Source organism: Salvelinus fontinalis, chromosome 2 (genome assembly GCF_029448725.1).
Source record: "Salvelinus fontinalis isolate EN_2023a chromosome 2, ASM2944872v1, whole genome shotgun sequence".
Lineage (NCBI taxonomy): Eukaryota > Metazoa > Chordata > Actinopteri > Salmoniformes > Salmonidae > Salvelinus > Salvelinus fontinalis.
Genome location: NC_074666.1, coordinates 31451881 through 31478325, shown reverse-complemented (window position 1 = coordinate 31478325; position 26445 = coordinate 31451881). Strand labels below are relative to the sequence as shown.

Genomic DNA, 26445 nt, shown 5'->3' with positions numbered 1-26445 from the left:
CTTGAGATGTTTCTACAACTTGAGACCACCTGTGGTAAATTCAATTGATTGGACACGATTTGGAAAGGCACACAACTATCTATATAAGGTCCCACAGTTGACAGTGCATGTCAGAGCAAAAATCAAGTCATGAAGTCGAAGGAATTGTCCGTAGAGCTCTGAGACAGGATTGACTCGAGGCACAGATCTGTGGAAGGGTTCCAAAAAATGTCTGCAGCATTGAAGGTCCCAAAGAACACAGGGACCTCTATCATTCTTAAATGGAAGAAGTGTGGAACCACCAAGACTCTTCCTAGAGCTGGCCGCCCGGCCAAACTGAACAATCGGGGGTTAAGGGCCTTGGTCAGGGAGGTGACCAAGAACCCAATGGTCACTCTGACAGAGCTCCAGAGTTCCTCTGTGGAGATGGGAGAACCTTCAAGAAGGACAACCATCTCTGCAGCACTCCACCAATTAGGCCTTTATGGTAGAGTGGCCAGACGGAAGCCATTCCTCAGTAAAAGGCACATGACAGCCCTTTGGAGTTTGCCAAAAGGCACCTAAAGGATTCTCAGACCGTAAGAAACAAGATTCTCTGGTCTGATGAAACCAAGATTGAACTCTTTGCCCTGAATGCCAAGAGTCACGTCTGGAGGAAACCTGGCACCATCCCTACGGTGAAGAATGGTGGTGGCAGCATCATGTTGTGGGATGTTTTTCAATGGCAGAAACTGGGAGACTAGTCAGGATCGAGGGAAAGATGAACAGAGCAAAGAACAGAGAGATCCTTTATGAAAACCTGCTCCAGAGCGCTCAGGCCCTCAGACTGGGGCAACGGTTCACCTTCCAACAGGACCCCGACCCTCAGTACACAGCCAAGACAATGCAGGAGTGGCTTTGGGACAAGTCTTTGAATGTCCTTGAGGGCCCAGCCAGAGCCCGGACTTGAGCCCGATCTAACATCTCTGGAGAGACCTAAAAAATAGCTGTGCAGCGACGCTCCCCATCCAACCTGACGGAGCTTGAGAGGATCTGCAGAGAAGAATGGGAGAAACTCCCCAAATACACGGTGTGCCAAGCTTGTAGCGTCATACCCAAGAAGACTTGAGGCTGTAATCACTGCCAAAGGTGCTTCAACAAAGTACTGAGTAAGGGCTCTGAATACTTATGTAAATGTGGTATTTCAGTTTTTTAGGGGGGTATTGTGTGTAGATTGATGAGGGGAAAAAACAACAATTTAATCCATTTAAGAGTATGGCTGTAACGTAACAAAATGTGGAAAAAGTCAAGAAGTCTGAATACTTTCCGAATGCAGTGTAACTCCCACCGACTACAATTCCAGATTGTCCTGGTTGTATTTACTCAGTGTCTCTATTGCTTTGGTATTTCAGATAACAATGATGCTAGTTTACCACCCTTCATGGATGAGAATGAGCCAAGTGTCTCAGATGACTCCATCACCATGGGCTACAGGCTGCAGGACCTCACTGACATCCAGGTCATGGCTCGCATGCAGGAGAAGAGTGAGTGTGGAAACCCTCTAGTTTTGATTCATACATAGGTCATTCTTGGGCTGCGGTAATATTTTTTACAAATATACATTTTTTACTAGAATAAATGCATTTTCTGAACACCCCACAACATTAAGTACATACTAAACCTTCAAGAAAAAATATTTTCCCACCTTAGGCATTAAGGCTCTTTTATTATTGTACATTTTTGTCTGACATGGACACTGTTTATCTTCAATCTGGAAGTTGTCTGAATATGATTATAAAAGATAGTTGTGTCCCCCAAACCAATTTAATTATTATAAATATAAAATATATGTAAAATCTCAGAATTTTGTTATATTAAACCATGAAATAGACACATTATGTGTCAGTGGGATCATAATTTAAAATTTAAAAATGTTTTCAATTCAGAATTTTAACATAAATCTAATCTTCTTGGGATTGTCCTTAACATTTCAGACTGAGCTCAGAAAACATTAAATTCATATTTATTCATCTTTGCCATTTTATTTAACAAATATTGTCATGTGACAGGGTTGAGACTAGGGTGACAGGGTTGAGACTAGGGTGACAGGGTTGAATACTGTAACGGGGTTAAAGAGACCTATCGGTTTCCATATAAACTAGTTTAGTTTACTATTAAAATCCCTCCAAGATTTACCCCAAGACATTGCATTTCATTGTATGCAACCATGTAATAAGGACATTAGATATATTTAGAATAATCTGGGTTTTATTAACCAAACTGCAGTAAATATCGAAACAAATAAAAACACATCAGGCATTAGGGTAATTAATGACATTCAACAGGTTTCATCATCAAACTGTAGGAACATTTTCCAAGGGCATTTAGAATTTGTACCTTTGTTTAACTAGCCAAGTCAATTAAGAACAAATTATTTTTTACAATGACGGCCTAGGGGTTAACTGCCTTGTTCAGGGGCAGAACAACAGATTTATACCTTGTCAGCTCGGGAATTCGATCTAGCAACCTTTCGGTTACTTGCCCAACACTCTAACCACTAGGCTACCTGCCTCCCCAGGCTGTTCTAGAATGCTAGAACAGCTGTAACTACAGCACTAGTGTCAGCATGACTATCCTTCTCAGGAGCACCATATTCATTCATTCATGGTTTTCTTCCTGAGAGTATCCCACACATCTCTCTCAACCTCTACGTGGCGGGATGTCACACGCTATGAGGGTGGAATCATTTCAAGGACTTCATCAAACTGATACCAGTGGATGTCGTCTCAAGGCCATAAAAATCTGTTTGGTCCTACACGATGCGTACACTCATTTCTTCCATGCCGAGGATGATGCCCGGATAAAGGTCATCATCATATTCCACTACACACCACTGCCCAAGAAGACCTGGATTTCGTCCATGGGTTGTGGATTTTCCTCATTGGCTGGCTGTTCTGGAGCAGCCAGGACCTTCTGCCTGGAACTGAAGTGCTGTGAGTTAAAGCATGTAAAGTTCAGGTCCTTTGTTGAACAAAGGCAGCTGACATCACGAAACATCAGCTCATCAGGAGCAAGGGTGATGACCTGGAGTACGCTCATGGTGGAGGACACTGCTTTTATCGGGCTTGGCATCATTTCCATTGCACGTTCAACATCAGCACTCTTCATAAAGAACAGCTTCACTGACGTGTTTGTCTCACAGAGGGCTTTGTAAAAGCTCCTGTGCATCACTGATATCACGGCCTTTAGCCACCAACCTGTCCGCCGTTCACTTCAACGTTCCTCCCACACCATCAGGAGACCCTTTTCTATGGCTTGACTCCCAAAAGTTCCATGTACCAGCTTTGAATCCACGTTTGTGTAATTCTGTTGTGAAAAGCAGGAAGTTGCCATCTCTGACGCTCTCTCTCTCTCAAGGTATTGTTCCCCTTTTTCTGGGTCAGCATTTTGATGTGCTCGACACTACCTTTGTCTTCTTAGAATATATACATGTATACACTATAATCCTTGAGTAATTTAGGATCTAGAGTGACTTAAAGGAACAACTGAAGTTAAGAGCCTTGCACAACTCTCCTAACACTCTCCTAACACCTGCCTTAAAATATAATTTTTGTTCACATGGAACACATTACAGCATGTTTCATAAGTGAATATGAACAATGTATAATATATTGAAAAATTAATTTGTTTAGATGCAATATTCATAAATAAAGTAAATAACTCAACTCTGTCACAGGTTTACAACCCCGTTACAATGAAATGTGGCGGGGTTGAGTGTGACGGGGGTTGAGATTTTTGGCTCAAAATGGCCTCTGCTCCTCATGTGGTGAAGGGACAGGAGACCACATCTTGTGCATGAAATGAATAGATTGTATATTTTTATGGGTTAAAGTATAATTTTGATAAGTACTAGTTTTCCATCTTTCTTCCATGTAACGGGGTTGAGTTAGTCAACTTAACGATCCCCAAAAGACTTTAAAAAACAACAAAGTACAGATATAAAAGAATGTGATTACTTGCCCGTTTCTGTACCATACAGTTGAAAGTTGTTGAAGATGTTAATGATGAGGGTGGACTGACCATTTTTATTGGCAGAGTTTGGTTGGCATTACGGGGTTGAGTGTAGACTGAGGGACAGGGCGAAATTGTGTGATTTTAATCAATAATCAGGAATTTATTTGATAAAAATACTTTCTCAACAAAAGAACACAACTATATGTTTGCATTAATGGCAAAAGTTATTATTATGTGCACATTTTAATATAAATTTCCCAAGTAAAATTTAAGTGAAACACCTGGGTGACATGACACAATTCTCAGTGTCAGTTAAGAAATATGATTTTTTGATCATATAGTTTAAATGAATCCTATATTTATTTCAATTCATTATATTGGACATTTCAATGTATATACAAAATCTTTTAACATTTGATTTTGGTGACCCAATTCTTGTAATATAAAAAGTCAGAGGGACTGAAATATTACCTGAGCCCAAGAATGACCCACATACTATGCATAATTACTTTACTTGTGAAGAAGGTGTTTGACAGTGTTTTCCTTCTCCCAAGGTTTAAGACAGGACTATTCCTCCATCCCTGCTGCTGCCACACCATTCAGGAGTGTTGGTACAGCCATGCTGTCACCTTGTAATTATGCCTACAGTGATCTGGAGTTCGACAAGTATAGTCTGGAGGACACAGTCGCATACACACCTCTTCCCAGCCAGCTGCCCCACTACCGGCCCTCCCCATTGGGCCAGTCATCCAGATCCATAGCCCAGCCTGGTCACAGCAGCCAGCTGCCGAGGCCACCACTCAATCTAAGCTGCTTAAACTCACAAAGAGCATAGGTAAAAAGAGCACCTGAATAGAAAATCCAATTTGACACACAAATTCACATATTGACTTTTACTTGAAAACAAAAACAAATCGACACTACCAGTTTAACATGATCTGCTATGTGTGTTTGACCGATTGTATATGTGAAATGGGAGTTGACCCAGATGTAGGTTGTTGTTGTAGAGGAGCTGAAAAGCTACATGCCCAACGTGGATTTACCATCTCCTCGCACCAGCCTCCACTCCCTACAGGCAGTCAGGAACAGCCGCATCCTGGAGGATAACGGCCACAAACCACCCCACCTCCCGCTTGACCCTTATCACAGGTTCTACCAGGTCTCCACCTGGTGGGTTAGTATTTTATTAGGGAGAGCATATACCAAACCATAATGTCTATACACACCATCATGTACATATATATTTATATTTCAGACTATGACATTTTTTTATTCTGATATTTTTGGGATATTGTTAGGTATTACTGCACTGTTGGAGCTAGAAACTGAAGCATTTCACTGCACCTGCGATAACGTCTGCAAAATATGTGTACACCACCAATAAAATTTTATTTGCATTTCAGCAAGCGTATAGAAATCCATAGGAATTGAATTTTGTACTTGCTTTTATTTCATACACAGGTTTAGGCCATAATATTTCCAAACTTATGATTACCTCCTACAGTAGGTGCGTCTTCAGTCAAGCTTGGGAGTGGTGGCCGATCTTCATTTGTCCCTGCCAAAACCTTGAGCTCCAGTGACCCTGCGACTGGAGCAGTAAGCCAGTCCCTGAGAGAATTATTTCAGGCCTCTTCCATCAGAGGGCTGCAGAGACCCCAGTCCCTTAGCCCCGCTGGTTTGAGGAACCCCTGTCCCAGTAAGGACCTCTCAGTTGGAGAGTACCTGTCAAGTCATGGTCGTGTCTATGCCTCCCCTGAGAGATCCACTACCCTGGCTTGGGACAGAATGGGGCAGCCTGCCAATGCACGTAGGCAAAACGGTGTACTCAACATCCCTTAGTAATCTGTAACAAACTCTCACTCAAAATAATTTCACTTAATGTATTAAAGTACATTAAACAGTAGGTTTGATTTCTGTGCATTTCAATTGAGTTGTAATTTTCTTCTGCCGATCATACAGTACTGATTTATTTAGTATGGCTTCACAATCCCTTCCACTGGAACTGGACACATCCCTCCTTTCTCAGTTATAAATGCAATGTGCTGCACAATGCTAAATTCCAAACGACCTCCAACAAATCAATCTTAATTTGATTCAAATGTTTTGATTTGACACACAAATACACATACTTAGAACTGATACAGTATATAATTATTAACATAAAGTATCACACGGGCCTCGGTCATAAAACACCATCCTTTTCTGCATACTACTTTTACACTGGTTTACATGTAAATGTCTTCCTCAATCACTCCAGTAACCCTGCACATTGAAATAATGGTACTGCACTGACCTGTATATAAAACCTGTATATAACTGCATTCTCGTGTTTCATTTTTTTCTTCTCCATTTCACTTGTATTATTTCTATCTATTTTACTATATCTATTGTGCATTATTTGAAAAGAGCACACAAGTTAAGCACTGTACTGTTTTACACCTACTTTATTCTGTGCATTGTGACAAAAATTTAAACAATTTATACCACAACATGTTTCAGTTGAAAACTCAGAATTTAACACTTTGAGGACAGTTACAGTATTGGGCCTAGGAGCTCTAACTTCAGTTAGTCTTGGCAATTTGTTGCCAAGTGAGTGAGCAGTTGTGGTATACACTGCACTTCCACCTATTAATTACTACATACAGACATGTTTAAGATTTCTAAACTTTACAATAGTTACATGACGTATGTCTAGTTGTAGAGACAGGGACCAGCAGTTTTGGAATAAAATATTGAAGACTGAGCGCAGTCTACTCCCCCACCGCCCCCACCCTTCCGAGCTATCAGGGAGCTACGTGATTGGTCCAGGCCCGAAAAACAGCCTTAAGGATCTAGAATGTTGTACAGGCCTCTCATTTGCACCATGAGAAATATAACCTAATTTAATAAGAAGACTGCGGAAAGACTGTTCGAACCCGAGAAGTGTCATTTAAAAAAGACACCAGTGACTTGGTTTGGTAAGTATGTATTATGTTTAATGCAATATGACAACGGGGCCTTGTCACGAAGGCCTACGGGCCTCCACCCCAGTCGAAAAAAGCAACAATGGTGGCTAGCTAGCCAAGCTAATTATCGGCATAGCTAGCTCGGAAATATATCGTGACTTTTGCAAGCCGATGTTCATTTGTGTTTTCTTTCAGTGCACACTTTTTAAAGTATATACACAGTTGTGGGTTTACTGCGTTTATTTTACAAATAATATTGTAGACAATCGCTGGGAATGCTATTGCTAACTAGTTAGCTCGTTCATTTAGCACAGAACAGAAAAACATTTGCAGAGAGTCAGTATTGCACACTTGTTGGAGTCCTGAAAAAAAATCATAGATTCGATATATGCTTAAATATCATTTAGCATATTATTCATGCGTATTCATTATTTTTGCTACATTCACCTGCGCGCTCGAGCTATACGTCATTGTTGGCGGGGTTATGTGCCCACAATGTAAACAGAACCCGCCATATTTATTGCGTCTGGGCGCTCTCTCTGCTGCCTGTCAGTGGGTTGTAAACTAGACGGAGTACAGCTACGACCGGAAGTGACTTTTCGTGGCAGGCTAGGAGAACATTTTAGGTAACCCTTTCCTAACCTTAACATCATTATCCTAACTTGCTACGAAAAAGTCACTTCCGGTTATAACGGTATTCCACCCAGGTAGGATAATTTACGCGGCTGTGACTAGATGCAGTACAGCTACAACCGGAAGGGACTTTTCCTAGCAGGTTAGGAGAGCATTGTAGCTAACCCTTTTCCTAACATAAACCTTATTCTCCTAACCTGACACGTTAATTATACTAACCTGCTGCGAAAAAGTCACTTCCAGTTGTAACTATATAACACCTAGTCAAAATTAACTTACTCAGCAGGTTATGAAAATGAACATAGAGGTTAGGAGAATTAGGTTAAGGTTAAGAAAAATAGTTAGGGTGGCGTGGAAATACTTACACAGGGACACTTGAAGTCAATCTTAAATTAATCATTGTTTATTTGTCAGCGTGCTGGACAGGTTCCAACAAACTTAATGCACCATAGTGAATGTCTGTCAGAAGCTCTCCCTGGGCAGCCCCAGCAGTTGTCTTATATACAGTTATACACAGACAAGTTATATTTGCATGATTTGCGTCATTACCATTTCATTCATGTGACCGACCAATACTGGTTCATAACATGTGACAGACCATTACCTCACAAGGCTTCTTCTCTAAGCTGAGACCTGGAAACTGAGATCTCTTTCTCAAAACAATGTCTGGGTGTACTGCCAAATTGCAGATACTGATAAGTGAGGATTTGTTAAATCAGTCACTTGTATGAACACAGAAATTGGTTATTAGAACAACACATGAATAGACCACAGATATTATCAGAAAAGCACAAACATTAAAATTCCCATTACAAGGGTTAGCTAAAATGTTCTCCTAACCTGCTTCGAAATATTAACTTCCGTTCGTAGCTGTACTCCATGTAGTCACAACCTAGTCAGTGGGCAAGACTGTGTCAAAGCACTGTAACTACAGTGGTTACAAAGTGGCATTGATTCATTACTGTCACCCACAACAAAGTTCAAATTCTGGTACGTTATCAAATGAGTCCTGGAAGCATGTTTTTTTTTCTTCACGTGAACGCCAGTAATATCACAACTCAACCTATCAAAATGTTGTGCATCACCTGTAAGAATGTATGAATATAAACATGATTTTGTAGATTTTTGCTTCCCATTAAATTTAGCAATGCATCATCAACCACATTACTTCTGCATTTATCGGATAGTTGACCCTTTCTCCTTATAATATAAGATATTATAAAGGCCCATCCAATCTTATAAAAAGTAATCAAGCATTATAGCTGTCTGCTTTATTTCCACAAAAACAATAATTTTTCAGGATAGATAATGTAATGGAAACTGATTTATCGGCTATGTGTTTTCCTTTTCTCTATTTCAAGTGTCTTCTCCCTTGCTGATGACAACAACAAAAAAGCATAACACTTCACTGATGGTTTGAGAGGTCAGCATCAAATGTGAATCCTGAAATGCAATGTGTTTTTAATCTTAATCTTAACATTTAGTAATTTTATGTCAATGTTTATTCAGCATTGATGAAGATCAGTCTGTTGATTATTTAATTGAATCAAATGTGTTGACACATTTGTATTGATTTGTGCATTGACAGAGGTCCTGATTGATCAGATAAAATGAGATCAACTTAATCCTCTCCTCTTTTGTGTTTGTAGCAGACAGGATACAAATAGAATGGACCGTGGTGGAGGGGTCCTGAACTTTCAGATGCAGAACTCAAAGATGCAACACACAATGATAATGCAGGATTTTGGTATGTCATCTTTATCAATACTCCATGGCCTTTTGTTTATTTGACTGTGCCTGTGTATGTTCGAACTGATAAGATGAGTCTAACAGTTCCTCCTGACTTCCCCAGTGGCAGGTATGGGTGGCATGGCGCACATCGATGGTGACCACATTGTGGTGTCTGTGCCAGAGGCGGTGCTGGTGTCAGATGTGGTGACTGATGAGGAGGGCATCACATTTGAGCATGACCTGGGCTCAGAAGTTGTAGAGGGGCCAGACATCTGCTGCAGTGATGACCCTGACGGCATGATCATGACTGAGTCGGTCCTGGGGGCTGAGGTGGCCATCGATGAGGTGCTGGACTCAGACCACCATCAACATGTGCTGGCAGCAGAGCTCATAGAGGAATCTGACAGTGTTCCTGACCGGGTGTTTGAGATGGTCACGGAGGAGATCATGGTCTCTAACTGCAACTCAGAGACATATGTGGAGGAGATGGAAGACTCTGCAGTCACCATCGAGGAGCAGGACGATGAGGATGGGGGGAGTGTCTCTGAGGACTACCTGGTGATCTCCTGTAAGTCGCATACATCTTCTGTTCTTAGAACTACTAGCGTTTCATGGTAAGGTCTACTACACCTGTTGTATTCGGCGCATGTGACAAATACAATTTGATTTGATTTGCGCCAACACTCACAGAATAATTGCCTCTAATAGGATGAGTCAGAGAATGTACACACCCTACATATTTATTTGGACAGTGAAGCTTAAACGGTTAATTTAGCTCTATACTCCAGCATTTTGGATTTGAGATCAAATGTTTTATGATGCGAAAGAACAGAATGTCACCTTTTATTTGAAGGTGTCTGTTTTACCGTTTACAAATGAAAGCACTTTAGGTATCTAGTCCATTTGAAGGTGTGCTAAGTATTTGGGCAAATTCACTTATAGTGTATTAAATTTAGTTTAGTGGTCCCATATTCCTAGCACGCAATGACTACATCAAGCTTGTGACTCTACAAACTTGTTGGATGCATTTGCAGTTTGCATTATTTACCATGAATTTATATTGGGCACAACATAATCTGAAACACAACCAAAACAAACTGCAAATGCATCCAACAAGCTTGATGTACTCATTGTGTGCTAGGAATATGGGACCAAGTACTAAACTTAAGACTAACTTGAATACACAATATGTGAATTTGCCCAAATACTTAAGACACCTTCAAATGGGGTGACTAGATACATAAAGTGCATTCATTTGTAAACGGTAAAACAGATATGTGTGAAAATACCTTCAAATAAAAGGTGACATTCTGTACTGTCGCCTCATATGAAACATTTGATCTCAAATCCAAAATGCTAGATTATAGAGCCAAATTAAAAGTTTTAGCTTCACTGTCTAAATAAATACGTAGGGGAGTGAACATAATTGTGCTGTTTGTGCAGTGGATGATGTTGAGGAGAAGTTGGACATGGAGGACACGCCCCTGAAGATGGGTTCTGAGGTGATGCCTGAGGAGGATGGCTCCAAAGAGGGCGACTACGACTCTGAGTGCATCAAAGTCTACATCTTCAAGGCAGAGGCTGATGATGATGTTGACATAGGCGAGGACTGCTATTATTTGGCTTTCTGAAAGTTACGACTTATTTGAAAGGCACACCTCTGTTTAGTTTTCCTGACTTCAGACGTTTACTGTGAGTGCAGGTGGCACAGAGATTGTAGCTGAGAGTGACTTCCACAACGGTCGCGCAGTGCTGGAGACTGGGGGCATTGGCAAGCTGTCTCGAGAGAAGATGGTCTACATGGCAGTGAAAGACCCTTCCCAGGAGGATTCAGAGATCAGTGAGTCCCCTGAATTACCAGCACTTCCTCCAATCCCTTATACACATCAGATCATATGTCTGTCTTATTCTTTTTGTCCCAATAAGTGGTTATAGTATTAAATATAGTGACTACGTTTTGCTTGTCTCTGAGCAGACTGTGCTGAGATGGCAAATGAGGTGTACATGGAGGTGATAGTGGGAGAGGAGGATGCCCCTGCCATTCAGGACTCACTGGAAGACTCCAGCCACAATAAGAACTTTGGCACCATAGCCTGGGCTGCAGCTTATGGTAAAGCTGACTCCTTTCATTCATAGACATACTTTCAGTATGCTGTAAGATAGAATTCTACATTTAGCCTTACATTTGGATTTTGTTCACATCATGATTTTTGAGTGTGTTGTATTGGTGGATGTTGTATATGACATAGGCTCAAAATAATTTTCTCTAGGTAACAGTCTGGACTCCAGGCTGGAGAACAAGAACAACACAGGTACACATTACCTGAAGATCAGCGACAGCCTGAGTACAAGTAGAGCTCTTAAACAGAATATCAAGAAAAAGAAGAAGGGAGAGACACGTCAGTGTCAGACAGGTATGGGGTTCTATGTTCATTAAACCATACAATTTTATAATTTTAGTTTTTAGCTGTAGTCCTAACACTGCCTGGTCTTTTTTCTTCCACTCTTCTGCCCAGCTGTGATCATTGGTCCAGATGGCCAACCTCTGACTGTGTACCCCTGTCACATCTGCGGGAAAAAGTTCAGATCACGAGGCTTCCTGAAGATCCACATGAAGAACCACCCGGACCACATGTTCAAGAAGAAGTACCAGTGCACAGATTGTGACTTTACCACCAACAAGAAGGTCAACTTCCATAACCACCTGGAGGGCCACAAGCTCATAGTGAAGAGTGACAGGGTACCAGAGTTCACTGAGTTCACGCGGCGTTACTGTGTGGAGAGCCCCCTCAGCTCCAACAAGCTTATCCTGCGTGACCAGGAACCCAAGCTGCACCACTGTAAGTATTGTGACTATGAGACAGCCGAGCAGGGTCTGCTCAACCGCCACCTGCTGGCCGTGCACAGCAAGAGCTTTGCCCACGTATGTGTGGAGTGTGCTAAGGGTTTCCGCCATCCCTCAGAGCTCAAGAAACACATGAGGACACACACAGGTGAGAAGCCTTACCACTGCCAGCACTGTGAGTTCCGCTGTGCCGACCAGTCCAACCTGAAGACCCACATAAAGAGTAAGCACGGCGCTGAGCTGCCCTTCAAGTGTGGCCACTGCCCCCAGGCCTTCCCTGACGAGCGGGAGCTGCAGAGGCACATGGAGATCTTCCAGGGCCACAAGACGCACCAGTGTCCGCACTGCGAGCACAAGAGCACCAACTCCAGTGACCTGAAGCGCCACATTATCTCTGTGCACACCAAAGACTTCCCTCACAAGTGTGATGTGTGTGAGAAGGGCTTCCACCGGCCCTCGGAGCTCAAAAAACATGCAGAGACTCACAAAGGTGCCAGGCTGCACCAGTGCCGCCACTGTGACTTCAAGACGCCGGACCCGTTCATACTCAGCCGCCACATCCTGTCCGTCCACACCAAAGACTTGCCATTCAAGTGTAAGCGCTGTCGACGGGGCTTCAGGCATCAGCTGGAACTGAAGAAGCACATGAAGACCCACAGTGGACGGAAAGTGTACCAGTGCCAGTACTGTGAGTACAGCTCCTCGGACGCTTCCGGTTTCAAACGGCACGTCATATCCATCCACACCAAGGACTATCCCCACCGTTGTGACTACTGCACTAAAGGCTTCCGTAGGCCCTCTGAAAAGAGCCAGCACATTGCGCGGCATCACAAGGACATTTTAATGTAGAGTTCTACTTCACACACCCTTTCCCATATTCAGAACAATCCTATTCTCACTCACTATAGAGCAGGGAAATACAATGGTTTCAATGTGGTAAAGAATGACAATTGTCACATTTTCTTACAACTTTATTAGTTATTTATTAACCTTGTCCTCACATCACCATTAGTACTCAAACCTAGGATGCTATTCAAACAAACCTCAAGTCAGGCAAGTCCTGAATCAGAACATTGCTGAAAGCACATGTTTGTGCCTGGATTGTTTGAATAGCACAACACTTGTTATATGCAGTATCAGTGCTAAGATCATTTGATTTGAACTAATGTCATGTTTGATTGACTGCTGACTATTCTCATTTTGACCTTGGGATAACTGTTCTCTGACAAGTCATTGTATGGTTTTTAGTACTGTTTCTGCTAGCAATAAACTGTGAAAATAATGCATTTTAAAGACCCAGTTATAATTGCAAATATAAACAGTCATCTGTGTCAGTTTTCTCTGTATTCAAAGGGATGGAAAGGGGATGTGGACGACTCTGCTTTGTATTCGTATGTGTCCATTATGCATTGAAATAATCGCTTCTCAGACAATCGGGGGTTTTCATTTTTTCCCCACTAGTAAAATCATCTTGCTCAGAGCCAACAACATCATGTTCACTATCAGGAATGTCTCTCATGCATCAGACAAAATCAGTGTTATCTATTCTCATGTCTCAACTGAAATTTTAGGAGCTCCTTTAGTAAATAAAGACATCTGATAAATTGTTCACCTCAACCTATTACTTTCATTCACTCTTCATATTAACGTTTTGCCATCATTCATTCAGTAACAAATAATGTAGCAACAGGTGGATTTGTGTTAAGATGACACTGCTTTGCATCTTACATGGGCACCTACTGACATCAAGTCATCCCATGATTGACCTAGAGAGGTGAAATCAAGATTGTTTTTGTTTATTGATTTAGAATGATGAACATCTGATTTGTGGAAATGTACTTTTTGAAATAATATCTTTGACGGGTATAGATAACCACCCATGACAAAAATGATCAGTTTCTCTGATTTGACTATTTATAGGTATTTGTTTGGGTAAAAGTAATATTTTTGTTTTAATCTATAAACTACTGACAACATTTCTCCCAAATTAAAATATTGTCATTTAGAGCATTTATTTGCAGAAAATGCAACTGATTCTCCACTGAATTTCAGTGGGTGCGAGACCTGGAGAGGCCTACACGCCACAGTGTCTCGCACCCACTGTGAAATTTGGTGGAGGATTGGTGATGATCTTGGGGTGCTTCAGCAAGGCTGGAATCGGGCAGATTTGTCTTTGTGAAGGATGCATGAATCAAGCCACTTACAAGGTTGTCCTGGAAGAAAACTTGCTTCCTTCTGCTCTGACAATGTTCGCCAACTCTGAGGATTGGTTTTCCCAGCAGGACAATGCTCCATGCCACACAGCCAGGTTAATCAAAGTGTGGATGGAGGTCCACCAGCTCAAGACCCTGTCATGGCCAGCCCACTCTCCATACCTGAACCCCATTGAAAACCTCTGGAATGTGATCAAGAGGAAGATGGATGGTCACAAGCCATCAAACAAAGCCGAGCTGCTTGAATTTTGACACACCAGGAGTGCATCAATGATGTCGCTCTCGCTGCTGGTGATTCTCTGATCCACCTCTACGCAGACGACACCATTCTGTATACTTCTGGCCCTTCTTTGGACACTGTTAACTAACCTCTCCTTCCGTGGCCTCCAACTGCTCTTAAATGCATGTAAAACTAAATGCATGCTCTTCAACCGATCACTGCCCGCGCCCGCCCGTCCAGCATCACTACTCTGGACGGTTCTGACTTAGGATATGTGGACAACTACAAATACCTAGGGGTCTGGCTAGACTGTAAACTCTCCTTCCAGACTCACATTAAGCATCTCCAATCCAAAATTAAATCTAGAATCGACTTCCTATTTCGCAATAAAGCATCCTTCACTCATGCTGCCAAACATACCCTCGTAAAACTGTCCATCCTACCGATCCTCGACTTCTGCGATGTCATCTATAAAATAGCCTCCAACACTCTACTCAACAAATTGGATGCAGTCTATCACAGTGCCATCCGTTTTGTCACCAAAGCCCTATATATCACCCACCACTGCGACCTGTACGCTCTCGTTGGCTGGCCATCGCTTCATACTCGTTGCCAAACCCACTGGCTCCAGGTAATCTACAAGTCTCTTTTAGGTAAAGCCCCGCCTTATCTCAGCTCACTGGTCACCATAGCAGCACCCACCCGTAGCACACGCTCCAGCAGGTATATCTCATTGGTCACCCCCAAAGCCAATTCCTCCTTTGGCCGCCTTTCCTTCCAGTTCTCTGCTGCCAATGACTGGAACGAACTGCAAAAATCACTGAAGCTGGAGACCCATATCTCCCTCAATAGCTTTAAGCACCAGCTGTCAGAGCAGCTCACAGATCACTGCACCTGTACATAGCCCATCTGTAAACAGCCCATCCAACTACCTCATCCCTATACTTTATTTATTTATCTTGCTCCTTTGCACCCCAGTATCTCTATTTGCACATTCATCTTCTGCATATCTACCATTCCAGTATCTAATTGCTATATTGTAATTACTTTGCCACCATGGCCTATTTATTGCCTTACCTCCCTTATCTTACCTCATTTGCACTCACTGTATATAGAATTTTCTTTTTTCTACTGTATTATTGACTGTATGTTTGTTTATTCCATGTATAACTCTGTGTTGTTGTATGTGTTGAACTGCTGTGCTTTATCTTGGCCAGGTCGCAGTTGTAAATGAGAACTTGTTCTCAACTAGCCTACCTGGTTAAAAAAAAGGTGAAATAAAACAAATTAAAAAATAAATAAAGTCACTAAACATCAATGTGAAAGACTGGTGGAGAGCATGCCAAGACGCATGAAAGCTGTTATTTAAAATCAGGGTCATTCCACCAAATATTGATTTCTGAACTCTTCCCAAGTTAAAACATTAGTATTGTGTTGTTTAAAAATGAATATGAACTTATTTTCTTTGTATTATTTGAGGTCTGACAAAACTGCATCTTTTTTGTTATTTTTACCAGTTGTCATTTTCTGCAAATAAATGCTCTAAATGACAATATTTTTATTTGGATTTGGGGAGAAATGTCAGTAGTTTGTAGAATAATAGAACAAAAATGCCTTCTCACAAAAATGCCTTCTCACCAAGCTGCTTGCCTATTGTCCTGTAGCCCATCCCAGCCTTGTGCAGGTCTACAATTTTATCCCTGATGTCCTTACACAGCTCTCTGGTCTTGGACATTGTGGAGAGGTTGGAGTCTGTTTGATTGAGTGTGTGGAAAGGTGTCTTTTATACAGATAACAAGTTCAAACAGGTGCAGTTAATACAGGTAATGAGTGGAGAACAGGAGGGCTTCTTAAAGAAAAACGAACAGGTCTGTGAGAGCCGGAATTCTTACTGGTTGGTAGGTGATCAAATACTTATGTCATGCAATAAAATGCAAATTAATTACTTAAAAATCATACAATGTGATTTTCTGGATTTTTGTTTTAGATTCCGTCTCTCACAGTTGAAGTGTACCTATGATAAAAAGTACAGGCCTCTACATGCTTTGTAAGTAGGAAAACCTGCAAAATCAGCAGTGTATCAAATACTTCTTCTCCCCACTGTATATATACAGTACCAGTGAAAGGTTTGGACACACCTACTCATTCCAGGGTTTTCTTTATTTTTATTATTTTCTACATTGTAGAATAATAGTGAAGACATCAACACTATGAAATAACACATAGAATCTTGTAGTACCCCAAAAAGTGTTAAACAAATCAAAAGATATTTTATATTTGAGATTCTTCAAAGTAGCCACCCTTTGCCTTGATGACAGCTTTGGCATTCTCTCAACCAGCTTCATGATGTAGTCACCTAGAATGCATTTCAATTAAACAGGTATGCTTTTTTTTAAAGTTAATTTGTGGAATTTCTTTCCTTAATGCTTTTGAGCCAATCAGTTGTGCTGTGACAAGGTAGGGGTGGTATACAGAATATTGCCCTAGTTGGTAAAAGACCAAGACCATATTATGGCAAGAACAGTTCAAATAAGCAAAGAGAAATGAAAGTCCATTATTACTTTAAGACAGTCAATCCGGAAAATGTCAAGAACTTTGAAAGTTTCTTCAAGTGCAGTCGCAAAAACCATCAAGCGCTATGATAAAACTGGCTCTCATGAGGACCGCAACAGGAAAGGAAGACCCAGAGTTACCTCTGCTGCAGAGGATAAGTTCATTAGAGTTACCAGCCTCAGAAATTGCAGCCCAAATAAATGCTTCACAGAGTTCAAGTAACAGACACATCTCAACATCAAATGTTCAGAGGAGACTGCGTGAACCAGGCCTTCATGGTCGAATTGCTGCAAAAAAAAACTACTAAAGGACACCAATAATAAGAAGAGACTTGCTTGGGCCAAGAAACACAAGTAATGGACATTAGGCTGGTGGAAATCTGTCCTTTGGTCTGAGTCCAAATTTGAGATTTTTAGTTCCAACCGCCGTCTTTGTGAGATGCAGAGTAGGTGAACGGATTATCTCCGCAAGTGTAGTTCCCACCGTGAAGCATTGAGGAGGAGGTGTGATGGTGCTTTGCTGATGACACTGTTAGTGATTTATTTAGAATTCAAGGCACACTTAACCAGCATGGCTACCACAGCATTCTGCAGCGATACACTATCCCATCTGGTTTACGCTTAGTGGGACTATCATTTGTTTTTCAACAGGACAATGACCCAACACACCTCCAGGCTGTGTAAGGGCTATTTTACCAAGAAGGAGAGTGATGGAGTGCTGCATCAGATGACCTGGCCTCCACAATTCCCCGACCTCAATCCAATTGAGATGGTTTGGGATGAGTTGGACCGCAGAGTGAAGGAAAAGCAGCCAACAAGTGCTTAGCATATGTGGAAACTCAGCATAAGTGTAGAAAATAGTACAAATAAAGAAAAACCATTGAATGAGTAGGTGTCCAAACTTTTGACTGGTACTGTGTGTATATATATATATATAAATATATATTTTTTTACAAATCAGACTAGTCTAAAAAGGGTATTACTTAGCAGGGTTGGGGTTAGTTCTACAAATTAAATTCAAATTAAATTCCCTCCCTGTAAATTCCATTTATTTAAATTCAAATTCCAGGTCAGTTTAGAGAATTAAATTCCTCTCAATCCAGTGTTAGGTATATTCCCAGAATTCAATTACTAATTTCATATTATCCACAATGCTACAAATTCCCATTTGAATTCAATTCCATCAGGCTTTCAGGCTGATAATGTCACAGTTCAGACAGCCTAGCTATACTGGAAATATAGAAATACAAGCTGAAATTATTTAAAACAATTCCTGCAGTCAATTTTTTATACTTGTGCATTAATTACATTAACTGGGAAATGTACACATTGAATTCCAATTGAATTCCAAAGATTCGTTTTTATTTTACAATTCCAATTCAAACAGTCAAATTCCATAACTTGAAGATTGTTGAAATTTATAATTGAATTCAATGTAAATTCTCCACTTCATGAGTGAATTCAAGAATTGAATTGGAATTTCAAATTAAATTCTAATTGACCCCAAACCTGTTACTAAGGCCTAGATTAAATCCGTAGCACAGAAGATCCATCATATTGCGCGATTAACATTTAAAGGTCATTTTTCTGTGAATGTGGGAACATTGCCTTTAAATTTAAAACGTTTACTATGTTAAATGTAAGTTGAAATTAGATATGAATTCTACTTTGGTCATTGTAATAATGAAATTGGTGGAGCTCCACTTCCTTCCTAGTTCAGTCCAGGGTCCCTCTGTTTGTCCTCAGTAGAGTCTCCCCATCTGGGCTCGGGGAAACTGGGCCATGGGGTTGTACTCCAGAGCTGAGTAGAGGGGAGCAGGTGAACTGGGCACAGGATACCGAGACATGCCTTCTCTCTAGAAGATAGAAACAGATCTCATGTCAAAACACTGCTTTCTATATCAGCCTGGTCATCTAGGGGCTAACTAACATGGACCTTTAGGCTAAGATTAAAGCCACATTTCAGCCACAGTTTCGCCCTACAGTTTGCTTGTCCAGTTGATCAGTTGAATTTATCATATTGTTCAATAGGGGTAAGTAATCACTCACCATCATGCCGTTGTATCCAGGTGGGGGCTGTGTTGGTCTCATGTGCTGGTCGTCATAACGGTCTGGAGGTGGCGCTCTGTCTTCATACGGGTTCCTTGGCGATGGAGACTTGGGATAGGGGTTACCCAGGGGCTGGGTCATACCTGTAGCATAGCTGACAGTTCAAAACAATACTTAGAATGTAGTTGAAAGGGCACATGATCATATAACTTGACATGGAACAAAGTCCTGTGTACGATTGAAAGCACACAAATCAAAAGAAACAGGCTTGTATGGCTGGCTCCCAGGGTTGGCTAAAAATGATCTATTTAAAGTATACTGCTTGGTGAAGGGCTGAGAGAGCATAGAGATCAACATTTCAACAGTATATATTTTTTGTCAATAACAAAAGATAAAATAACATGCTGGAAATGGGTATGGATAACGTCAGTGTCATGCTCCTCAAATCACTGGATGACTACTAATACTGTGTAGAGGGAGCATTGTCCTGTTGTCGTCTCTAATTCTGTTGAACTTTTTGTCTATCACGGAGAATTGTATGTTAAGACAAACAAAATGTGTACAACATCACTGCCATTGAACAAAGTATTACACTGAAAAACACAAAAACTAGCTTACTTGTATGGCTGGCTTGGAGGATAGGCCAAAGACGATCTATCTAAAGAGGGTCGAATACTGTTTGGTGAAGGGCTAAGAGAATGAAAAGAACAATATAGTAAACGGGATGATTTTAAATTTTTTGAAAAAGAGAACCACAGTAATTCCTGATTACTTTTGGGGGTTTATTTAACAAAGTAAAATATAATAATTTGCTTAGAATGCATTTTGGATACATTCCATTTGACAGTCTTACATGGGCTTACCTGTACGGCTGGCTTGTAAGGTTTTTCAAAGACGATCTATCAAAACTGGGCCGCATGCCGTTTGGTTGGGGGCTAAGAGAGTAGAGAGATCAACATTTCAATTAAAGCACATTATAACATTGCAGACCAAATAAGGATCCCCATAATGAAAGTGAAAACCAGTGGCATGTTGGATTTTGTTCAGACAGCTAACCTGTAAGGGCGGTTGGGTAAGTTGGCCATGGGAAACCTCTCCTGGGTGGGCTGAATACTGGAGGGCTTTGGCCGATTCTTCAGAAATAAGACAAATAGAGACAGTTGCTCAGGGCAATGTTTACTGTTCAAAATGTAAAAATGTTGCTTGACAGTGTAATAAACTAAAACAGAGATTGTTGCTACATAATAAATGTTAATCTAACGGGGCAATATAATGTACAATAACAAAGACAAAGAAATGCTTCAATGTTGTGGTGCGAAACTCCTGGTGAAATGCATTGCACATAGAATTAAACAGGTTTCACTAGATAACTGTTCATTCTGATCAGACAGGCTTTTTACATGGACGATACATTGGATATAATATACGACAATTACTTGAAACAATAGAACACTATGGAAAATCAAAGAAACCGGGCCTAGTTTTGATAAAGTACGATTACAATTTATATATACTGTAGCAGTCAAAAGTTTGGACACACCTACTCGTTCAAGGGTTTTTCTTTATTTTTAGTATTTTCTACATGTAGAATAGTAGTGAAGACATCAAATCTATGAAATAACACATATGGATTCATGTAGTAACCAAAAAAGTGTAGGACAAATCAAAATATATTGTACATTTTAGATTCCTCAATGTAGCCACCCTTTGCCTTGATGACAGCTTTGCACTCTTGGCATTCTCTGAACCAACTTCACCTGGAATGCTTTTCCAACCGTCTTGAAGGAGTTCCCACATATGCTGAGCACTTATTGGCTGCTTTTCCTTTAGTCTGCGGTCCAACTCATCCCAAACCATCTCAGTTGGGTTGAGGTTGGGTGATTGTAGAGGCCAGGTCATCTGATGCAGCACTCCATCACTCTCCTTCTTGGTAAAATAGCCCTTACACAGCCTGGAGGTGTGTTGGGTCATTGTCCTGTTGAAAACAAATGATAGTCCCACTAAGCGCAAACCAGATGGGATGGCGTATTGCTGAAGAATGCTGTGGTAGCCATGCTGGTTAAGTGTGGGTTGAATTCTAAATAAATCACTGACAGTGTCACCAACAGGGCACCCCCAGACCATCACACCTCCTCCTCCATGCTTCACTGTGGGAACTACACATACAGAGATCATCCGTTCATATACTCTGGTCTCACAAAGACGGCGGTTGTAACCAAAAATCTCAAATTTGGACTCATCAGACCAAAGGACAGATTTCCACCAGTCTAATGTCCATTGCTCGTGTTTCTTGGCCCAAGCAAGTCTCTTCTTCTTATTGGTGTCCTTTAGTAGTGGATTCTTTGCAGCAATTCGACCATGAAGGCCTGATTCACACAGTCTCCTCTGAACAGTTGATGTTGAGATGTGTCTGTTACTTGAACTCTGTTAAGCATTTATTTGGGCTGCAATTTTTGAGGCCGGTAACTCTAATGAATTTATTCTCTGCAGCAGAGGTAACTTTGGGTCTTCCTTTCCTGTGGCGGTCCTCATGAGAGTCAGTTTCGTCATAATGCTTGATGGTTTTTGCGACTGCACTTGAAGAAACTTTCAAAATTCTTGAAATCTTCCAGATTAACTGACCTTCATGTCTTAAAGTAATGATAGACTGTCATTTCTCTTTGCTTATTTGCTATAATATGGACTTGGTCTTTTACTAAATAGGGCTGTATTCTGTATACCACCCCTACCTTGTCACAACACAACTGATTGGCTCAAACGCATTAAGGAGGAAAGGAATTCGACAAATTAACTTTTAATCGGGCACACCTGTTAATTGAAATGCATTCCAGGTGACTACATCATGAAGCTGGTTGAGAAAATAGTGTGCAAAGCTGTCATCAAGGCAAAGGGTGGCTACTTTGAAGAATCTCAAATTTAAAATATATTTAGATTTGTTGAACACTTTTTTTGGTTACTACATGATTCCATATGTGTTTTTTCATAGTTTTGATGTCTTCAATATTATTCTACAATGTAGAAAATACTAAAAATAATGAAAAACCCTGGAATGAGTAGGTGTGTCCAAATATTTCACTGGTACATACTGTAGATATCTATATATATATAAAAAATAAATATATATATTTCTGTTACCTGAACACTGTGTATAAAAGTGCCATGCGTGTATTTATGTATGTATGTAATATGTAAAATGTATATGTGAAATGTATGTATTGGTAGCAAAAAAGCTGTTAAAACAAAAGTTATTTTTGTCCTCCGAAGAGGGGGTTAATAAAAAATATATAAAATTAAACAAAAAAATTGAAGACTAAGAAATTCTGGACTATTCAGCTATGTACAATAGCCATGGCAGTGTAAATAATACTGTGATAGAGTTTAGTACCCTGTGAGTTGGTTGGTTTTATGACAATTAGAAGAATACCTACAGTTGAATTTATCTGAGGAAAAAGATTGACTGCATAATTGCTGGGAGATAAAGAATCCCTAATTTAGCAAGATCTCTGGATGTGTCATCACCATTGGAAATACCATTAAACTATATGTTGGTCAAATACCATGTGGAGATTTAAGTAAAGGACTCACCGGCATGTCTGAGGCAAACACAGTGTTGGTGAACATGTCATCTTGGTTATTTCTATCATATGTTGTTGGTGACATTGCATTATTTGTGAAACTGAAAAGAGTGAAATGTACATTATAAATATATGATAAGTGTCTGGTCATTTCAAACCTGAAACAAGACTGTGGACAAATGTACCCTACAGAGGGTAGTACATACCGCCCAGTACATCACTGGGGCTAAGCTGCCTGCCATCCAGGACCTCTACACCAGGCGGTGTCAGATGAAGGCCCTAAAAATTGTCAAAGACCCCAGCCACCCCAGTCATAGAATGTTTTCTCTACTACCGCATGGCAACCCTAACCCTAACTGGAGCGTCAAGTCTAGGACCAAAAGGCTTCTCAACAGTTTTTACCCTGAAGTCATAAGACTTCTGAACAAGTAATCAAATGGCTACCTGGATTATTTCTTTACTTATCTATTGTTCACCTAATACCTATTTTTTACTTAAAAATCGCACTGTTGGTTAGGGCCTGTAAGTAAGCATTTCACTGTAAGGTCTACACTTGTTGTACTCGGCACACATGACAAATAAACTTTGATTTTGATTTGATCTGAATCAATTCTGCTAAATATTTTTAACAAGCTTATTTCCTGATACTAGGTACCATACAATGTGCAAAACACATGGAAATAATGAGCCTTGTCCAAACCCTCTCCCCTTCTCACCCCTCTGTCCGATCCTTTTGTTTCTCCGCTGGTTTCCTTGAGTAATGGACACACTGGACCGTCACACCAACAATAGCAGCCAGGGCCAATCCTGGTAGAGTTGCTACCAGGGCGAAAGTCAAGATGGTCCACTCAAAGTCACAATTCTCCCCTATGTACCACGTGTTTATGTAGTTCTTACACCTGAAAAGGAACACAACAGCAAATTCTGAATGATTTTCTAATTAGGTCTGATGCCAAAACCCAAAATATGAAAATATATACAAATATGTACTGAGTATACAAAACATTAAGAACACCTGCTCTTTCCATGACCTAGACTGACCAGGTGAATCCAGGTGAAAGCTATGATCCCTTATTAATGTCACTTGTTAAGGGAGAGATCGAAATGTACACAATAGTTACCCAAAGAAAAATGAGGGAGGGTCATGCTTTTTCAATTTCAGGCAGGGGTCGGGTTTAGTATTTTTTTTATTTTGTCCAGAGGGTCATGTAATTTTTTATTGATTAAATTATTATAGTAGGCTATCTCATGGCTTTACGAAAAGCATGCTCGGAAAAGCACAGGGCAAAGTTATATTTCTAATGTACTTCTTTCCCAATCATGAGCCCGGCCTGCCCTGCTCTTTCTGATGTAAACCCTTTTGTACTGCCTAACCGATGACTGTGCTGTGTACGTTGCCACTTCAGGAGGCGAGAGAGAGAAAAAAAGCCATTTATGTGAGCACGGACTAGGCATACTGATGTCCTGTTCAGTTTGAGAGGGAGAGCATGAAGGTGAGAAGGAGGACCGTAGGTAAGCTTGCTACAGCTATAATTGATTTTAATAAAAACAATGTTTCTTTGCCCATAATGAAGCTATTTATCAGAGTTGTTGACCTCACATAAGCCATATTCACATAAGCCACACTATGAAGCGGCAGCCGTGGAGATGGACAGTGTATGGGTGCTGAATAGGCTAATTCGAGAAGGCCTAATTCATTTAAACAGTCTTCATATTGTAATTTAAGTTAGGTAAATTACTCGAATTGTAATTTAGGCTATTAACAACAAGAGGTATTTGTGTTGGAGGCAATTTCTTCCTATTCAAGAAATGATCGAAAAGCCTACCTGTTTGACAGACAAAATGATAGTCTACTATCCAAACATACTAGCCTATAGATGTAGCTATGCTCTCTTGGGCAAATAAATGAAACAAGCTCCAGTAGGCTAATCATTTTGAGTGCGGACTGTATTAATGTACTGTATTGTAATATATGGACTGGATTTACGCTCCTCGTTCAAACCATGATGCTGGGAGAGAACATGCGATCATGGTGCAGGACATGTGGCCTAAAAAATTACAATTATACATGTAGGCTAGTGAATTTCATTTTCATTTTGAAATATAATAGGGCCTGTTTTACATTTATAAAATTAGTAGGCTGACGTATATACACCTTTCATAATTTTTCCCGTAATGTTATTAGCCAACTGACTCTTTTTCTCTCTGTTGTTGCTTCATTCCTTCCTGGCTTTTAACAGTTAAATTAAATCCGCTTTGTTGTCCTTATCTTCATCATTGTAATGAATAATATAGGACTAGAATAAGATGCAGACGGCTTTCACTTCTCTTCATTAAGATTGAATGGTTATGGTTTCTGAATAAATAACTGCTTATAGCCAACCGCCATCACGCGTTGGCTCTTCTTTCAAACTATTTCTATTGGCTGCTTTATTTAACATTCAGAGAATAAGAGCTTGCATCCTTCATCGAATGGTCTATTAGTATAAATGTCCAGCAAGCTATTCTAGTCTAGCTTCTCCTGCGTCTCCAAGAGCTAAATAGCCTTTTTTTAAGGAGAGGCCAGCAGAGCACAAGTATTATTTTGACTGGTACTGTATATAAACTCAGCATAAAAAGAAACGCCCTCAAACTGTCAACTGCGTTTACATTTACATTTAAGTCACATTTACATTTAAGTCATTTAGCAGACGCTCTTATCCAGAGCGACTTACAAATTGGTGCATTCACCTTATGATATCCAAGGTGGTATTTATTTATTTTCAACAAACTTAACGTGTAAAATGTGTAAGTTTTAACAAACTTAACGTGTAAATATTTGTATGAACATTACAAGATGTTATGGGTTCCTTGTTTTTTTTAAGCATTCAGAGAGTGTAGGGTAAACAAAAATAACTCAATATTAGGAAGATGTTCCTAATGTTTGATATATGCAGTGTATATACAAATATTGAGGGAAAAGAGTGTGGGAAATGTTGAAACATACCTACAAAATGCTTTATTGTCCTTACAGTAGCATTTGCTCTTGTCACTGCATTTAGGTGGTATATGTATCCTGCACACTTCAAAGTCCTTTATTCCTACACACAATGTCACTGGATGTAAAAACAAAACATGTAATTGAAACATTACATTTTTCAACTGTTTTGGCTAAACAACATCATGAGCAACTAAAGACACCATTTGATAAAGAGCACTACCTTCAAACAAAGGGCCCATAAAGCAGCAGAACATTTATTTCAATCTATTTTTAACATGCCCATTCTAAAAATGCCATCAGTGCATAACTACAGTCATGTTACAATATGCCATTTAGCAGACACTTTTATCCAAAGCAACTTAGTCATACATGCATACATTTTTATGTACAGGCGGTCCCAGGAATCAAACCCACTATCCTGGTGTTGCAAGCATCATGCTCTACAGATGCTATATAATACAGGCTTGCGTTCCAGATTTCTTCAAAAGATTGCATTGCAGAAAAAGATGCTACTCACGATCTGGTGTAGTATATTGTCCAATAACTGTGATAGGGAGAAGAAATATTAAACCCAGCAAAATATAGCCCTTCATCTTCACTCTTCTTACTGTACTATGACCAAATGTGTATGAGAGAAGTAATACCAGTCAAACATTTATAGCCTTCTCCCACGTCAGAGCTATACTCATGTTCAGACAATAAGACAATGTAAAGTTTATGGTTAGGCAGG

The 26445-nt window shown here is 40.3% G+C and overlaps 3 protein-coding genes across 6 annotated transcripts; 2 read left to right on the top strand and 1 right to left on the bottom strand.

The window, feature by feature from the left end:
- Nucleotides 1-1266: 1266 nt before the first annotated feature.
- On the top strand, nt 1267-6272 carry LOC129816689 (SLAIN motif-containing protein-like). Its single transcript, XM_055871467.1, has 2 exons — nt 1267-1502; nt 4527-6272. Exons 1-2 carry the CDS (start codon nt 1289-1291, stop codon nt 4805-4807), a joined length of 495 nt encoding a protein of 164 aa, XP_055727442.1. The 5' UTR covers nt 1267-1288; the 3' UTR covers nt 4808-6272.
- A 468-nt stretch (nt 6273-6740) lies between these two features.
- LOC129816663 (zinc finger protein 711-like) lies at nt 6741-13735 on the top strand. Of its 4 annotated transcripts, none has more exons than XM_055871419.1 (9): nt 6741-6929; nt 8912-8973; nt 9200-9297; nt 9403-9849; nt 10725-10883; nt 10984-11121; nt 11257-11391; nt 11552-11695; nt 11798-13735. In XM_055871419.1, exons 3-9 carry the CDS (start codon nt 9219-9221, stop codon nt 12973-12975), a joined length of 2280 nt encoding a protein of 759 aa, XP_055727394.1. In that variant the 5' UTR covers nt 6741-6929; nt 8912-8973; nt 9200-9218; the 3' UTR covers nt 12976-13735. The 4 variants fall into 4 exon arrangements, with proteins under 4 accessions (XP_055727394.1, XP_055727418.1, XP_055727401.1 ...); XM_055871426.1 differs by lacking the exon at nt 6741-6929 and adding an exon at nt 6949-8540; XM_055871435.1 differs by lacking the exon at nt 6741-6929 and adding an exon at nt 8562-8645.
- Nucleotides 13736-18143: 4408 nt separating this feature from the next.
- Nucleotides 18144-26340, bottom strand: LOC129816683 (uncharacterized). The gene is made up of 9 exons (XM_055871455.1): nt 26233-26340; nt 25722-25830; nt 23452-23634; nt 22746-22836; nt 20217-20293; nt 20024-20095; nt 19779-19850; nt 19161-19314; nt 18144-18967 (listed from the first exon to the last, which is right to left on the bottom strand). Exons 1-9 carry the CDS (start codon nt 26306-26308, stop codon nt 18854-18856), a joined length of 948 nt encoding a protein of 315 aa, XP_055727430.1. The 5' UTR covers nt 26309-26340; the 3' UTR covers nt 18144-18853.
- Nucleotides 26341-26445: the final 105 nt, after the last annotated feature.